The sequence below is a fragment of the Manduca sexta genome, chromosome 27 (genome assembly GCF_014839805.1).
Source record: "Manduca sexta isolate Smith_Timp_Sample1 chromosome 27, JHU_Msex_v1.0, whole genome shotgun sequence".
In the NCBI taxonomy this organism is placed as follows: Eukaryota; Metazoa; Arthropoda; class Insecta; order Lepidoptera; family Sphingidae; genus Manduca; species Manduca sexta.
Genome location: NC_051141.1, coordinates 15,302,382 through 15,318,430, shown reverse-complemented (window position 1 = coordinate 15,318,430; position 16,049 = coordinate 15,302,382). Strand labels below are relative to the sequence as shown.

The window sequence follows — 16,049 nt, the reverse complement described above, 5'->3', positions numbered from 1 at the left end:
TGCTTTCAACAAAAATTGATATTGTACACTAGCCAGCGATTTTAGATAAATAGTTACGTAAGTTATCCGACATTTACATCCTACTAATATAAATGCGAAAGTTTGTGAGGATGGATGTATGTGTTTGTTCTTCTTTCACGAAAAAAGTACTGAACGAATTTGGATGAAACTTTACAGTAATGTTATACATCAAAATAACACATAAGCTATAATTTATAATGGTTTTGTGTAATTTGGTCATAGTATAACGATACATATCAAGGAAGTCGGAAAAAAATGCTATTTTGGCAGACGTTGCCTAAACCGTTGGAGTTAGACAAAGATGATATACCGTAGGACTATTTGTCTTAAATAGTTCTAAATAAAAGTCCACGACAGCATATATCTACCTTTTATGTGAAAGCCACTATAGCCAAAATAGTAAGCCATAAATATAATTAAACCGTATACTTTTTTACAATGCAAAAGCGGGACTTTTATACCGGAAAACTCCTTCACGCGGGCAAAGCCGCGAGCAAAAGCTAGTAATATACATAATATGCAATGATGTATTGAATAACATCCATTTCAAACTATACACTTGGTAACAGAATCGATTTCATTTGGCCTACTTTACTTTATCGGTGCAGTTCAAGATGCAAAAGTACAAACGATAGAATGCCAAGAAATACCTTCTATATTAAAATAGATTTTATTCACGTGTACTCAACAAAGTATAGTATTAATCAGTTATTATTTTCAATGTACTAAATGCTTAAAACTGTCAAATATCTATATATATAAAAATTAATCCCTATATCCCTTGATCACGCCATCACGCGTGAACGGCTGGACCGATTTCACAATTTTTTTTTGTTATGTTTGTAGTGTCCGAAGAAGGTTTTATGAAAGAAAAAATCAAAAATATGTGCGGAATATTAGAAAATTTAAGAAAACTTAACGAAAATATTAATTTTATATAAATGTCAATTGTTTGAAATAACTGTCAGCGATTGACAGATGCGCGGAAATTCATATATAAAGACGGGACAACGTCTGTCAGATCAGCTAGTGACAAATAAAAGAAATAAAGTGCCGTATTAATAAATGAAACTCACCGTTGCTATTATAATAAGTACTTTAAGTAGGTATTTAATAAACCTTTCCTTGATACGATGCAAAAGTTTCCTACATACGTACATAATATTTCCAAGAAGAATATTGACAATTGATATACCTAGTATTTCGACAACCAAGGAATTAAACGTACAATACGGTGCAGCTACGTTTACCGCCATCTATTGACCGTTATAGTACATCGCCCTCAATGTTCAAGGGTATTGGAGCCACTTAAAGGTATTGAAAGTAGACGGTAGGTAATTAACGTAAGTATCTATTTAATAAACAAAGCTTGAACTGACAAAATCCGATACGTACTGTGACTTTGGTTCGACCTTAAGATATTGTTGGAGCTGTTGTATTTGCGACTATCTCAAGATGCTAATATTAACTAAGGGCCTGTTTGAAAAGTATCAAGTAAATTTTATTTTACTGTTATCGTGTTGAAAAGGTAATGTACATAGAATTTATTTTATTAACATATTGTATTTGCGAGTATAATTCAGAGTGTGATTTTTGTATTTGGTTGAGCTATACATGTAGGTGACAAACCGCGTTTACTCAAATGTTTTGAAATGAACCCTAAATAAAAGATCTAAAAATAAACCATGGTGTGAATTTCGTGTTAAAATATTTCAAATTAGTGGCGTAAAATTAGTATAACGACTAATCTGACAGAATAAAATCCGTGCTGAGTTATTTTTGACATACGGCAATATGGTCGAGATCATAAAAAGAAAAATGTAATTTTCATTCATGCGTAGCTGTTTCTATCCAACTATCGGTTCTGTTGGTACATTCATTTCTATAGGACTTCAGTGTTCTAGTTGTCAAAGGTTTTCTGTTGTAATAATTCGTGTAGTATGTGTTTATTTATTTCGTTATGAAAATCTACAGCCCTTTCCTGTTTATTTTTTAACTTTTAAACTATTTCTTGTATAAAACTGTAGGCATTTTATTTTTCGTAATAATTATGTCTAAATAAAAAAAAAAAAAGTTTTTTTTATTGCTTTGAATGACGAGACGAGCTTCCGTTCGCCTTATAATAAGCGATACGACCGGCTATAAACAGTAGAAACACCATCCAACACCCTGCCTTACAAAGTATTGTTTGGTATTCCACTACACTAGCCATCCTGAGACATGAGATGTTAAGTCTATGTCCAGTAGTTACACTGGCTACAATGACCTTCAAACCGGAACATAAAAGTAACTATACACAAGCACTATATGTGGAAGCAGTAGCTTGGCGGCAGAAATAGACATTGACATTTATTTGGAAGTTTTGTAGTATTTTTTATAATATAGAGACCAACGAGAATCCAGTTTACCTGATGATAAGTAATCACCACTGCCCATCAATCTGCAGTACCAAGGGCATAGAGATCCGTTGCCCGGTTATTACAATACTTTTTATGCAATTTTTCTTAAAAGCGAATCATTCCTTTAATTCTATAATATAGACATTTCAAAAAACAACGTTAAATACACAGATTTAGTATGTGTTACTTAATAAAAATTATTGAGCGCATTCCAAATTAGTTCACGAGCTATACTGTGTTTATTCTAAAAAAAACAACTACGCATTATTTTTAAAAAATCATAGAATTTAAATACATGATAGAGGCGGCATTCATTAGTTGAGTTTTAATGCAAACTGCTTACTGAAGAACCTTAAGCGACGTGTGTATTTAGAATTACTGTATAAACTAACTAATATGGTGAATGAAGATTGAAATCTCGGAGTAAAACGCTGGTAAGCACACGACTCCAGCTTGTATTCAAACGACAGTCAGCGGTTAATGAAAACGCTACAAGTGCCCCTACCTCGATACTGAAAGAAAAATATGATGAATAAGTGCAAAGGTAAGTCTTTTCGCAATTCTTTCGTAAAATTTGTAAATGATGACGGTTTACGCGTAGCATTGTCATTTATCTCCCAAACCTAGTAGCAGCATATTTATATTTGCCTGCCACTAGTCCAAGCTGTGGGTTAGAAGTTCCTCGGTTCAAATTCAAAGTCGACTAACACTTTTAAACGAAACCATAAGCCTGCAACATTGGCAAGATGTATATTACCTATTTCAATAACTATGTTGAGACCTTGTGTGACTACTCTCTAGTTTACCCATTATAATATAAATACCAACTAAAGCAAAAAAAAAAACCGTTAGAATATTTTTTCTAATATTGATTTGAATTCAATACAGAAACGATCCGAGTAAATGCGGTTTGGGCGTACATATGCGCGCATCTTCATCAAAACAGGAGATGTCGAAATCGACGCATATATTTTGACATAATATGAGAATCCATACTCATCCATATCCATTGCGTATTACACGCGTTTACAACGGCCGCCTTGCGAAACTATTCTATTTTCAAATAAGGACAGTTTATTCGATATTCGTTTGAGAACACGTTCTTTAACATCCGCTTTTGCTTCGTAAATGCATAGTAATACAACATTTTACATATGTTAGTCTTAATTAAATTCTATTTGAACACATTTACCAAATAATTTTACCGGGACATTAGAATTTAGAAATTAATTAGCATTCAATAATTTTACTGTTTGTATTTATGCTTTTCATTTCGCTTTTTCGTATTCGTTGCAGCCGATGTTATTTGGTTCCGGAAACTACGCTATTTTTATAGGCAATTAATTAACCCTTGTGGAAGGGGGAAGGGGAGGTCAATTGCACGGCGCCGCGCAGTTTCTTGGTGGACCTTTTTAGCATCTTCCTATGAAACTGTTAAACTCGAGGAGCTTTTTGTTTTGCTCCGCTCGGGGCCAGGCGGCAGTTTTTATTGCTTTCGCCCAGGGCTTGTGTCATATTTTTTTGCTTCACTCGAGGCTTCACAGTGGTTTCTTTTTCTTTTACGTTTATTAGCCCTTCCACTGTTAGTAGATATATAAAATGTTTTATCAAAGAGTAATATTAAATAGAACAATGAATTTATCACACTGAAGCGAAACAGAAATTATTGGAAATTATAGTACGACCGCGGGCGGTGTGCTACGCCTTGGGTAGGAACTGAAGTGAGAGGAGAAAGAAAGAAAAAGCACAGTTACACATAATATTGATACTGCCAGAATAGTTCTTAAAGTATTGGTTGAATTTGGTGTACAATATTTTAAATCTATTTATGTACTGTACAAAACAATTAGAGGAACGAGAGTTTGGCCGTTTCTTTTATTAAAATTTCAATTAAGTTAAAAATAAATGTTATTTAAATTTGTTTTTTTTTTTTTATTTAAAATAACTACAATCAATAAAAACCACAATTTAAAAAAAATGCGATGTTGGCCAAAAACTACCTACAATTGATGATAAAAAGATTCTTATACTGATTAAATATTCGTCTATAATAAATTTTTGTGTGGCCTCCGTAAGCCCACACCACAGCTTGACAAGGACACGGCATGTTTGGTATGATCTTCCGCATATCTACTTGTAAAATTTGCTCCCATTCTTCAATCAACGCTTCAATGCGCTGTATTTTAGACATACTTAAGTAAAACGCACACCCCGAACTGCGTGATCTTAAATTAATTACCAATCAATTCTATTCAAATAAAAACATAAGTATATTTCTTTTATAAGTTATATAAATATATACACGAAATATTTGCGTCAGTATTATATTCAAAGCTTTGTCTGTCTGCTTTTCTTTTTCGAAAATATTCGGTCATTAATAATAACGGATTTCAAATCATGAGATATAACGTGACCCATCTTTAAATATTTAATCTCATGTACATAGGGCACATACAGCCCAGTACAAAGAATGCGTGTTGCCGCCGCGAACGTCGACGGCAGAATGAATGACAGTGTTGCCAGATGAATAGCGGTTAAATTCTCCGAAAAATCGAACGAAGTAAACCAAAGTTCCTCAACCGTGTAAATGATGATCCGCGAAGGAGAAAATAAAAATATTTCAACATTAGCCACGTTATTATTTTTTTCAATTATTTTTTTTATGGGCATTGGATGATCTTCCAAGTTTGCAATAATGCGTTGTAGCCTAAAAGTCGCCAAATCCTGCAATAAGGCGAGGAGTTTAAAAAAAGGTTCCAAATTTTCCAGTTGTCGATGTAAAAGGCGATGTCTATACAACTTGAATTCCCATAAAGCTAAAAATTACTTCAAAACAGCAATTATTAAGGCAGTCCTTCATGTCCCATTTTTGGCCGCCGCGGCACCCTCTGCAATATTGTAAATGGCGAAAAATAGCTTAATCTGACTGTCTCACTCCCGTCCTTCGCCCCACAGCTATCCAAGGCGCAGTACAGCGGTCATGGTCAGAGTATGATCATTTAACGGAGAGTAATAAGTTATAATATACTTATAGTCTCATCGAAATTCATAAATGATTTGTAGTTACAAGTACTTATTTTATATACCTTTGGAGTATTTTTTATCATTGATTAGTCATAATATAGTAACATTATTATATTAAATTATGTAATTATATACATAACTACAAAGTGAATAAACGTAATGAATCCATTTACTCATACAATAATAATGAACAACCTGAAACGTTTCCTAAAAACCTGATAGTAAACGTTATAAAATTGAAGGCTCAATGTCATTATATTTGAACTTGCTCAATGTTGCTCATGGCGCATGAAATAAGAAGGTTAAAAGACCCCCAAATAATTTCTGGCTCCAAGACTCTCTGGGTCGGAGCCAATGGAGTAATTACGAGTGGCGTCTCTCGTCGCATGTCAGCAGGGTTGCCACTTACCTACCACTGAGTAGTGTGTCTCATCATTTAAAAGGTTTAATATGTTAGGGTTGTAAAATATAGTTTTATAATTTTTAAGTGGTATTCGAAATAAATATCATTTTTTTAATGCGTTTTTGTCTTCAGTTTTCCTTTTTGCCCATAAACATAATAAGCAGGAACACCAATATTCGAAAGAAGGTATAAAAAAAATCTTTATAGCTCTTTAATAGATACTTGATGTACTCGTATTCCAGCAAAAACGATACCGATGTCTTTCCATATCGATAACACGTTTATTTCTCAATAAGTACCTATAAAAAACCGACCTGTCTAAAAGTTAACCGGGCACCATACTGTCTCACACAAAATAACACCGTGAATATTCTCAACCTTTGATAGTTTTACTATCGAAATATTTACAGTTCGCTACTAGCGATCAAATGGAACATGCTATTAATAAAAATAACAAAAATATCACACAATGTTCATAAATAAACGCGCAATCAAAAACATAATGGCACGTAAAATATAATTCAACACTAAAGTTATGAATTCTAGCGGTGACGAGACACAATCATGAGTGCAATAAATAATAAACTCTTGGCGGCCGCAATTATAAAACATTACACGATTATTAACACTTTCACTGTGTATTCATATTTAAGCGAAAAGCGGTCAATATCCAAATCATTTCATCCGAAATGCAATACAAATTTATTTTAAATAACATGTTTTTTTTATATCTGAATAAAGTGAAACCGCTAAAAAGGTAGATTAAAAATAAAAAAAACACAACTCGAAAAATGTGCCCAATTAATACTTCAGTAACATGGCGTTAGTCGCTACAGGATAAACAATACTTCAGAGCTTGCTTTCATTTTATTTTTTAACACATAGTCCAGCTGTTCCTCGTCGCAGTGCCTCTCGGCAAAGAGTTCTTAAAATTGTAGTCGATATTCCAAAATGGAAGGAATGGGTAAAAATGATCTTGTTCTGATAATTTTTAATTATTTTTGTTTTATTTTGTGTTCAAAAGCTTGGATAAACATAGATATTTTCTCTGTGAGATAATACGATTAAAAAATCACATAAATTCCAATAATTTGTCCATGTTTGGTATGGGATAAAAGTTTAGGCAATAGGCCTTTTCCACCACGCTGGCCTAGTAGACATCGGTTTACTTCACACACCCTCAAATTTCTTAAAGAGAACTTCTCAGATATGCAAGTTTCCTCACGATGTTTTCCTTCACCGTTAAAGCAAGCAGGAGCTTACAAAGATTGCAGACATAATTTTATAAAAGTCAGAGTTGTGTGTTCTTGGGATTTGAACCTGGGGACATTCGTCTTAGCAATCCGTTCCACAACCAACCAGACTATCTTCAAAATTTAAAATATAATAATAAGTTCTTCAGTTCTTTTTCTCATTTTGTGAATTAATATAGGTACTAAATATTGCACTAAAACATCTTATTTATCGCCATTTTCTATTTTAGGTATTTAATTTAATACTGTGGCATTTTCCATCTGGCAAAAACAGTTCAAGTGCGTGATTGCTTAACGACCCGAGCTAATGAAATGTTTACGAAAAAATATCATTGAGCAATGCTGCATCGACAGAATAGGTATTGAGCTAAAAAGACGGCACCATTATTCTTCCTGTAATACCTACAACACCCACAAAACAATAAAAAATATGTAATATTTATGTTTATTTTGAGCGTTTAGTGAATTTTTGTTGTCTTATTTATTGCTTTTAAGCCTTGAAAGAAAATTTATAACTGAGCTTTATAAAAGGAGTATAAAATTTCTAATAAAATGTATTGTTATGCGCTCAATCGTAAAGTCTAAAGACGTTTTGAAAATATTCCATGTTTCGGTGACTAAAGGCTTTAAGTGGAGCTAATGCTCTTGAGCGTTGTAGGCGTTGTTCCATATCGCGCACTAGATGGCAGCAGGCGTAACAGTAGTTTAACAAATCCAAAATTACACATCGTATATAAATTTTTGTGCCCTTATCAACAATAGCTTTTTCTGTACTAAAATAAACTTCAAAGAGTTTACTTTATATAGGATAATAAAAAAAAATTCTTTTTATTTCAGTTATTGTGTAGAAGCGTTTTAAAGTTATGATGATGTAAAGCTCCTTTTGTGACTGATTATACGATAACATTTTTATTTGTCGAAATATTTGGGACTATAATGTATTATTTGTAGGTAACTATTTGTAACATCGAGCCAAGGAAACTTTAAACATAATCCCTAGGTTATTTTATAATAAATCCTTAATTTTGGCATCTTAAATATCTAGTTAGTGGAAGCACAAGAAATTCTTAGGAAATTACATACATATTTACTTAATTAAAATAATATTACAAGGTGTAAGTTTTGTATTAAGTACAATTCAAATAGAAAAAAATATAAACAGGCCGTACTTCACATTTCTATCCTACACTTAAATAAATATATTGTGTATATATTTTTACTGAACTTTATTTAATCTGGTAGCTGTATGTATGTCCAAGAATAAAAGAGCTCATAGGAGATTTTGACATGTGACATGCACGCTGTGTAGTCAAAACATGAAAATAATATTTTATAAAAGTTCAACAAAATAACAAAAGGGAATAAAAATGAAACGTATGACCTTTAAACAAAAAATAACAACGCGTGTGCACGAGGATATCCCGAAATTCAACACTTTGATTACTTTGTTATTTGTTACAGCGCAGACAAAATAAAAACATTCGCTTGTTAGCACATTCGCGTTGCAATTTGTATCAAAATACCGTTTGCAGACCATGAACTAAGCTAGTTTACCTTAGCTTGCTTAGCTGAGAAAAAAACACATAGTGCATAGCTTAGTTGTACTTTGCTGTTTGCACACAAGTATGAAACAATATATCAGCTATCCGAGCTAAGCTAAACCTAGCTTAGTCATTAGTCTGCAACTGGCTTTATAGGTATTCATTGCTGTTTTAGATGCAAGCAATCTAAAGGTCGTGAACGAACTACACGTGGATCTGTTTGACGCCCACGCCATATACAGTTAGGAAATCTTGAACCGGAAATTACAACGTAACCAGAGAAAATTTCCAATTCTATTTAATCATATACTTGAAAAAAGCATATCATTATCATTTAACAAGGTAGGGGAATTATTGTGATTGGAAACGAAAATTGAAAGCACCTTCACGAGTTTTTTTAATGATGAATGAATCCGTCCTAGCCGGGTTTTGGCCACGGCGAGCAATCTCAAGGGATTAGCCAGATACCTACGCAGGAGATATTATAATGCACGAGTGTGTGCGTTACGCACAGATGCACTCTGTATTTCTTCACTCTCATAGTCCGGTGAGACGGTAATCCGACATGACCGGAGTGATCAGGTGCAGGATCAACGGCTTTACGTACTTGCCGAAGCACGCGGGTATCACACCGCCAACTTCCTGACTTGAAGATGCGAATCGACTGCGAAAATCAAGTCACAATTATTTTTGTGCCTACCCGGGATTCGCACCCAAGACCTCAGCGCGAAAGTCGTACTCGTACCGCGTACACTTTACAACTACACCACTTAGGCAATGGTTTTATTTGTATGGTATTAGTAGTTATACTAGAGGATATCATCTGCATTACATAATCAAAGACCCTTCGAACAAGTGATAATGATGTAAGGAAATTAATGCTTGCCAAGCTAAACTGCCAAACCAAACATTCAAAGCAAGATGTAAAGTTCATAGTCGCGCCCTTGAACTAGTTGCAATGACTTGGTCAAACTAAACCAAACGCTACTAACTTGTCAACTTAGTTTGCTAGCAATCTAACGGAACTGTCTATGTATATAAGATACATATTGAAAACGGCTAAATATTCAAGAGTCACCGTTGCACCGTGCATGTCGAAAAAAATATTTATTTCCAAATCTATTTTCTCATACGACGTAAATTCAATCTAATCAATATAATAATAATCGTGTAGTCGACCAATTAGTTGGCATCCTTTGACAGTTGCTGGAATTATACCGCTGGTTGGTTGCAACTCGGTTTGACGCGCACCGTCGGTGGTCGTTTACCAGACGGATACAATATCTATATTAACCTACCACTAACTGAATTAGCTATCACACACGTACATACATACGGCACACGGTCACACGGTCTTCGGCAGTTTATCTATGCTTTATGTATGAAGTATAAACAGAAAAATAAGTAGCATGTTTAGACGTTGTAACCTGTTTACAGAAAGGACTACGAAAGAAAGTCCCCAAATAAAAATCGCTCAGCAATATCGCGCAAGCAAAAATATATTTCTAAAGTGACAATCTTTATCAAAAACGCAGTCTTACTTAACAAAAATATCAGAAATGTGTCACCCATTAGGTGTAATCAGCAAATCATAAACCTTAACCTGATCACCACACCAAAAATTTTGGTGTTTAGTAAATATTTCTCGCGACGACGTCCGCTTATACTTAAATCTATGCAAACAATAACAAAAAAGTAATTGCTTCAGCTTTATACATTAGTACGTATTCTGCTTTATATTAGAAAGAAAGAAAAACGATTTATTAGTCACAATCGCTACATAAACAAAGATAATGTACCTAAATAACAGATATTAATACAAATTAAAAATGGCTGATCGCGGCTGTGACCGCTATCATCGTCTTGGGTAAAAGGTGATACTCAGCATAATGTTGTGATGTGGTGCAAACCACAACACTGTTTTAATTCTATTAGTTTCATGTATAGTGTAAATTAATACTACACCTAAATTCTGTTCCTAAAATAAGAAATGAAGTTCAGAGCCGTATCTGCAGTGATATTACGTCGACTATAATCGTATCAATGACGCCTTCCTGCAGTTAATATCGTTATGGCCGTCCGCGCAGTCTGTTTTATATTTAGCTTTTGGATTTACAAATTGTGCCCTAACTCCCTTTCGATGTACACCTACACAACCTCTACACTACGGAGCATGGTAATTTATGAAAAAAAAATCACAGATTGCGCACTATGCTAAAATTCGCGCGCATTTATACATTTTACAAATAATTTTCCATGCTGTTATTTCTGGTTTTCATATTGAAAATACTAGATCAATGTTCGAAAAGATACAAATTCACAAGTTCGTCAACGAAGGGTACGGTAGAGGTGCAATTAACATATCCTCGCTACACCCGAGCTTATATCCGGCCTCGGAATCAAAACAAGGCCTGGCCTTACACTACATAAGTATCTTCACTAGAGCAGGGATAATGAACTAATTGCATGCGACAAAATAATTTGGACATGGCAATAATAATGACTCCGACGAGCTGGTGAGGATCGCCGGAGTCCGATGGATGAGGGCGGTCCAGAACCGGTCTCTATGGCACTCAATGGGGGAGGCCTATGTCCAGCAATGGACATTCGTGGTTGAAATGATGATGATGAATGATAATTAGTACCAACAATAGTTGAAGCCCTAAAAAAGACCGGCGTGAAATGGACGCTCGAATAGCGAGACGTGAGTGCCACGCTACAGATTCATTATATCTCTGCAATAGACCACTAAGTGAACTAACTAACTGCCGGGAAGCCTTGAACAGCTTTCAGGGTCGCTTAATTAATTTATAAGAGTACCTACGGTGACATCCTGCCTCAGTAATGGATTAATTAGAAATCATTTCCTACCTGTTGCAGTCACTTCCAGCGCGCCGCTGCAGTTTTACAAGGCTATAGCTTAGTATTACGTGTTCAAACTTCGGTTATTAAAGGCACGTGTATACCGATGAGGTATAAAATTAATTCTATCTCAGCATCTACATTCAATGTACCTAAAAGTACTTTCAATGCAAATATAATATTTTTATTGTGATTCTATTGAATTCGGAGGTCAAAGCAAGCGGTGTAATCCTAATTTTTTTCTTTAATGCGACTACATGTTCATAATTTTTCCTCTCATATCACTGTTACCAATTAGCCTGTTGGCTGGTTTACCGGCCTATATCACAGAAAAAAAAATAATACGGTTCTCCAAACGTCAGTAATTTCAATTTCTAAATCTTTAAATCGTAATGGAAAATTACTATTTACACTCGTTATAAATTAACAAGAACAATTCATGCGTGAAGTATGATAATAAACATTGGGTAAAAGAAACTTCTGGATCTTATGTATTGCTATTCTTGTAAGAAGACGCTGCGACTTAATATGCGGATGAGTACTTATTTCCTTAGACATATTTGTAAGTCTATATTTTAAATCGCCCTTTTATTGCAAAATTATACATATGGTAGTTTGAGCAGACTTATTTTTCATAAAACTTAACCCACACCACCCAGAATCTTAAAGTCCTAAATGATATTGCACTCCGTACGTCATCCTAAGATAAGATTTTGAAATCAAAACTTCACAGTATACAGCGTGAAATTCAAAACACTAGGATCACGTGTACTACGAGTAAACAATCTACGGTGGGCCACAAAAAACTTTTTAGCATTGCATTCTTGATCCTAATACTTTGCACTTACAACACAAAACATAATCTTAGAAAATGTACTGTATGTTGCTTCTTAATTAACTTTTATACCAAGTATGTAACGAAACTATTACAGGATGCTGTCTAGACGAAGACATCCTGTGGTCATTTTTGACCTTAGAAATGCTTTATCATATTCATCAAATAATATAAAATAAAATAATTTATTTATCACGTAAGCGGAAAAAAGTCGTATTTATGATACGTCAAAACAAATTTAATACAATATATTTTCTTCAGACATTCATTTTACTCTCGATTTAATTTGCAAGCATGCCATATTCTGCTAAAAAAGTAAAAAAATAATCAGTAAAAGGTTTAAGGACGTTTGAAAAAATTTACGTGAAAATACGCTCATGAATTTATTATAGAAAATTTTATTAATTTAATGTGTATAACAAAATTCAAATAGTGTAACCCTTTGCTAAGCTGTTCACTGGTTTGGTGTCCTGATCGATATCAAATTGCACACCCACGTAAACATCACTCCGATAATTCCAGAAGCGCAGTTTACACTCAACCAGCATTGCTTTCTCAGATAATATCTTAGCATTACTATATCTCTTGATAAGAATTTAAAATAATTGATAAACGTCAATAATATCAGAAAACCTTTCAAGATCTGTTAAGCTTCATTTAGACGGCGCAATATATGTGTGTATGTATTTGTTTGTTGTATGTTGGGTTTAATATTTTATGACAGTTTAAATAAATCATACCTACAGACAAAGACGCTAAATTAACCGTAAGGGAGTTAATATAGTTTAAATTTCGCCAAAACATTTTTATACAACTACATAATCCCGATATACAAATTTTTACGATGTATTTCTACCTGTTTCGACATATGAAAAAGAAAAACAATTTAAACGTTTGTGATAAGTACTGCGAACGTAAATATAATTTAATACCTAAAACACGGGAGCTTTAACATCATTAACTACGATTTAAACAGCAAAAACTTAGGGACATCCAATTAAAACAAAATCGTAACAAAAATATGCGTATAAACGTCTTGAACAATTATTAGAATAAATTATATATTAACATAATTTATACTTTAGAAATTAAAATCAATTGAACCTAAAAGATACAAAGCCCTGCCTGTCTCGGTGGCGTAGTTGTATTGCACGTCCGGTACAATAGCGCTCTGAGGTCCTGGGTTCGAATCCCGGGTCGGGCAAAGTGATATTTGGTTTTTTCTGCTTAGTATCAGCCCGGAGTCTGGAATTTGTGCCCGATATGGCGATAGGCTCGCCCCCTATCACATCATGAGACGGAACATACTTGGCGAAAAGTGGGTGCCCTAGTTGCGCCTCTGCATACCCCTTCGGGGATAAAATGCGTGATGTTATGTATGTATGTATGTATGTATGTATGTATGTATGTATGTATGTAGATACAAAGTCCAACGTTTCTAAATGCTTTGCGCATGTAACTAAAAGAATATAAAATTTAAAAATATGTTTAGCTTGACAGATGCGGTAATTAAATAAAATTAAACCAATCAAAAATCATATCGACGGAGAGCAGGCTAATTGACTTAAGCGACAAGAAGTTTTACACATATTTGAAATCAACACATTTTTCTCCGTTTCTTTTTAAATACAGTTAAAAATTTTCGAAAAGAAATGTCGGTAAATGAGTTAACCCAATTAGCCTGCCAACAATCAATATGTCGTATAAATATAAACAACATAAATGTTTAAATTAGATTCCTTTATGTGATATAGAATTTGAAAGATACCAACGATATTAATGCCCTCTTGCTCTAATACTGTTTCAATTGGGAAATTGGTATTAGAAAGAGTGACTAAGGGGTAATTTTACTATCATCAAATGTTACGCCGGTTAAAGACCAAGACCTAAAGTAAGTTAGTTTAGTATAACTCACAAAATACCACATACATAGCTTGCATAGTTTGCAGTCTGCACACAAATATGAAAAAAGTGTTTCACCTATGCGAGCTAAGTTAATCTAACATAGATTAATTTTAGTTCTCGATCTTACCCCTTATTTCCACCGTAGTTGTTATTCAACCAAAAATAACAACTACAGGGAACATTACTTTGTAGTTTAGCGGAAACTTGAAATTTCGTAACGGTTACCCAAATATATAAGTTTTATAGAGTGATACCAGTGATGATTTGAATAATAGGTTTGAGTTTCATAAAATTTTATCGACTTATAAAAGAGAATTCTTTAAACTATTGAAGTATTTGTATACACTCAAAGTATGGCTTTCGCAATGTTCCATGCGTCCGTCTGCGCGGTGCACATCAAAACGCAATGAAATTCTAAAGGTAAATACAAATCCGGACCAACCGCATACATTATTATGATTGATAATAAATTTGCGATTTTATTGCATATCGAATTCGCTTTATTGGCGTCAGTCGTTTACGATCTGAAAATATTCGAAGCCTTGAGACAACGCTTGTACCTCATCGACTTTATTTTGGTAAAGGTGTTACTCAAATCTAAATGTAATGTCACTATGGTGCGTAGGTATGTTTATTTATATTATTTAAAGTTATGCGTGTAAAACTTACGTAGTTTATAGAAAGATTTTTTTATAGAACACGAACGGAACATAATTAATTTTATAGCACAACATAAAATTAAACGTGTGAAATAACGTTCAAAAACAGATTTATACATATCTAATAGAGCAGAGGGTAGACAACAAACACACCGCACTCATAGCCAAAACGTGTCAAAGATTTTTAAATATAAGGAAATTCTTGAAGATAGTTTTCTAGATACAAGACACGAATGCAACACTGAACACATACACATACCGCTTTTGCCAACTGAAGGCGCACCGATCACCGCCACTTTCACTTCCGTCAGCGAAGACTTCTTCCGCCTAATCCCTCTAGCACTCATTTTGACCGTTCATCGTCCCGCCACGCGCGTCGACCGAATGCTGGTTGCGCCACGACCGACGTAAACATGAAACAAAACCCCCGCGCCCGCGCGCCCGCTAAAAATACATCAAGCGACAGCTCTGACATCGGTGCCGGTGTTAATGGGTCAAGATCTGGCCAAGATCAGTGTTGCAAATAGTCGTGTTTACGTCGCATCTTTCCGGTGACGGCACCACACATACGACAACGTATTAGTCCACGTGGATGCAAATCAGAGCTTCGCGCCCAGCTTGATTGGGCATAAGTGTCGCCTGTCGCTTTCCCCTGGCTGACGTTAGGACGCTAGCGATTAGAGCAATCAAGAAGGAAAATTATAATTGGCAATGAACAACATTTGTGCGATGTATCAAAGGTTAATTACACTTTAAGTTGAAGACGCTTTTCAGATCGAAATTAATTTATGTACGGCACGAGTTAAAATTTTATTCAATCAATTCTATGCTTTATTAATTTATATAATCATGAACAGTTTTCTTCAAAAATTTTGTTAAAAAGGATCTGTCAAAATCTAAAAACAATATTTTCGTACATTCATAATTATTGTCAGCCGTCAACGAGTAATAAATCTTAAAAATTATATATTATTTGATTCGGTTATTATTGTATTCGGTTTAATATGCTCTCATTATTGAACAAAATATTGCTTTTGTAATTTTATCCAATGCTTTCCATTTCACAGACACCTTCACAAGATTTGTCGCATTTTATAAATTAAATTATATTTCTATGTAGTACTTATCACAACTAGCGTATATTAAA

The 16,049-nt window shown here is 34.2% G+C and overlaps 1 protein-coding gene across 1 annotated transcript in view; it reads right to left on the bottom strand.

Moving 5' to 3' along the window:
- Positions 1–15,331, bottom strand: part of LOC119190834 (ras-related and estrogen-regulated growth inhibitor-like) — a 37,209-nt gene extending 21,878 nt beyond the window's left edge. The window contains exon 1 of the mRNA XM_037443876.1: positions 15,162–15,331. Coding sequence (XP_037299773.1) covers positions 15,162–15,249 — 88 coding nt within the window. The 5' untranslated portion in view covers positions 15,250–15,331. The remainder of the gene's footprint in view (positions 1–15,161) is intronic.
- Between the last annotated feature and the right edge of the window lie 718 nt (positions 15,332–16,049).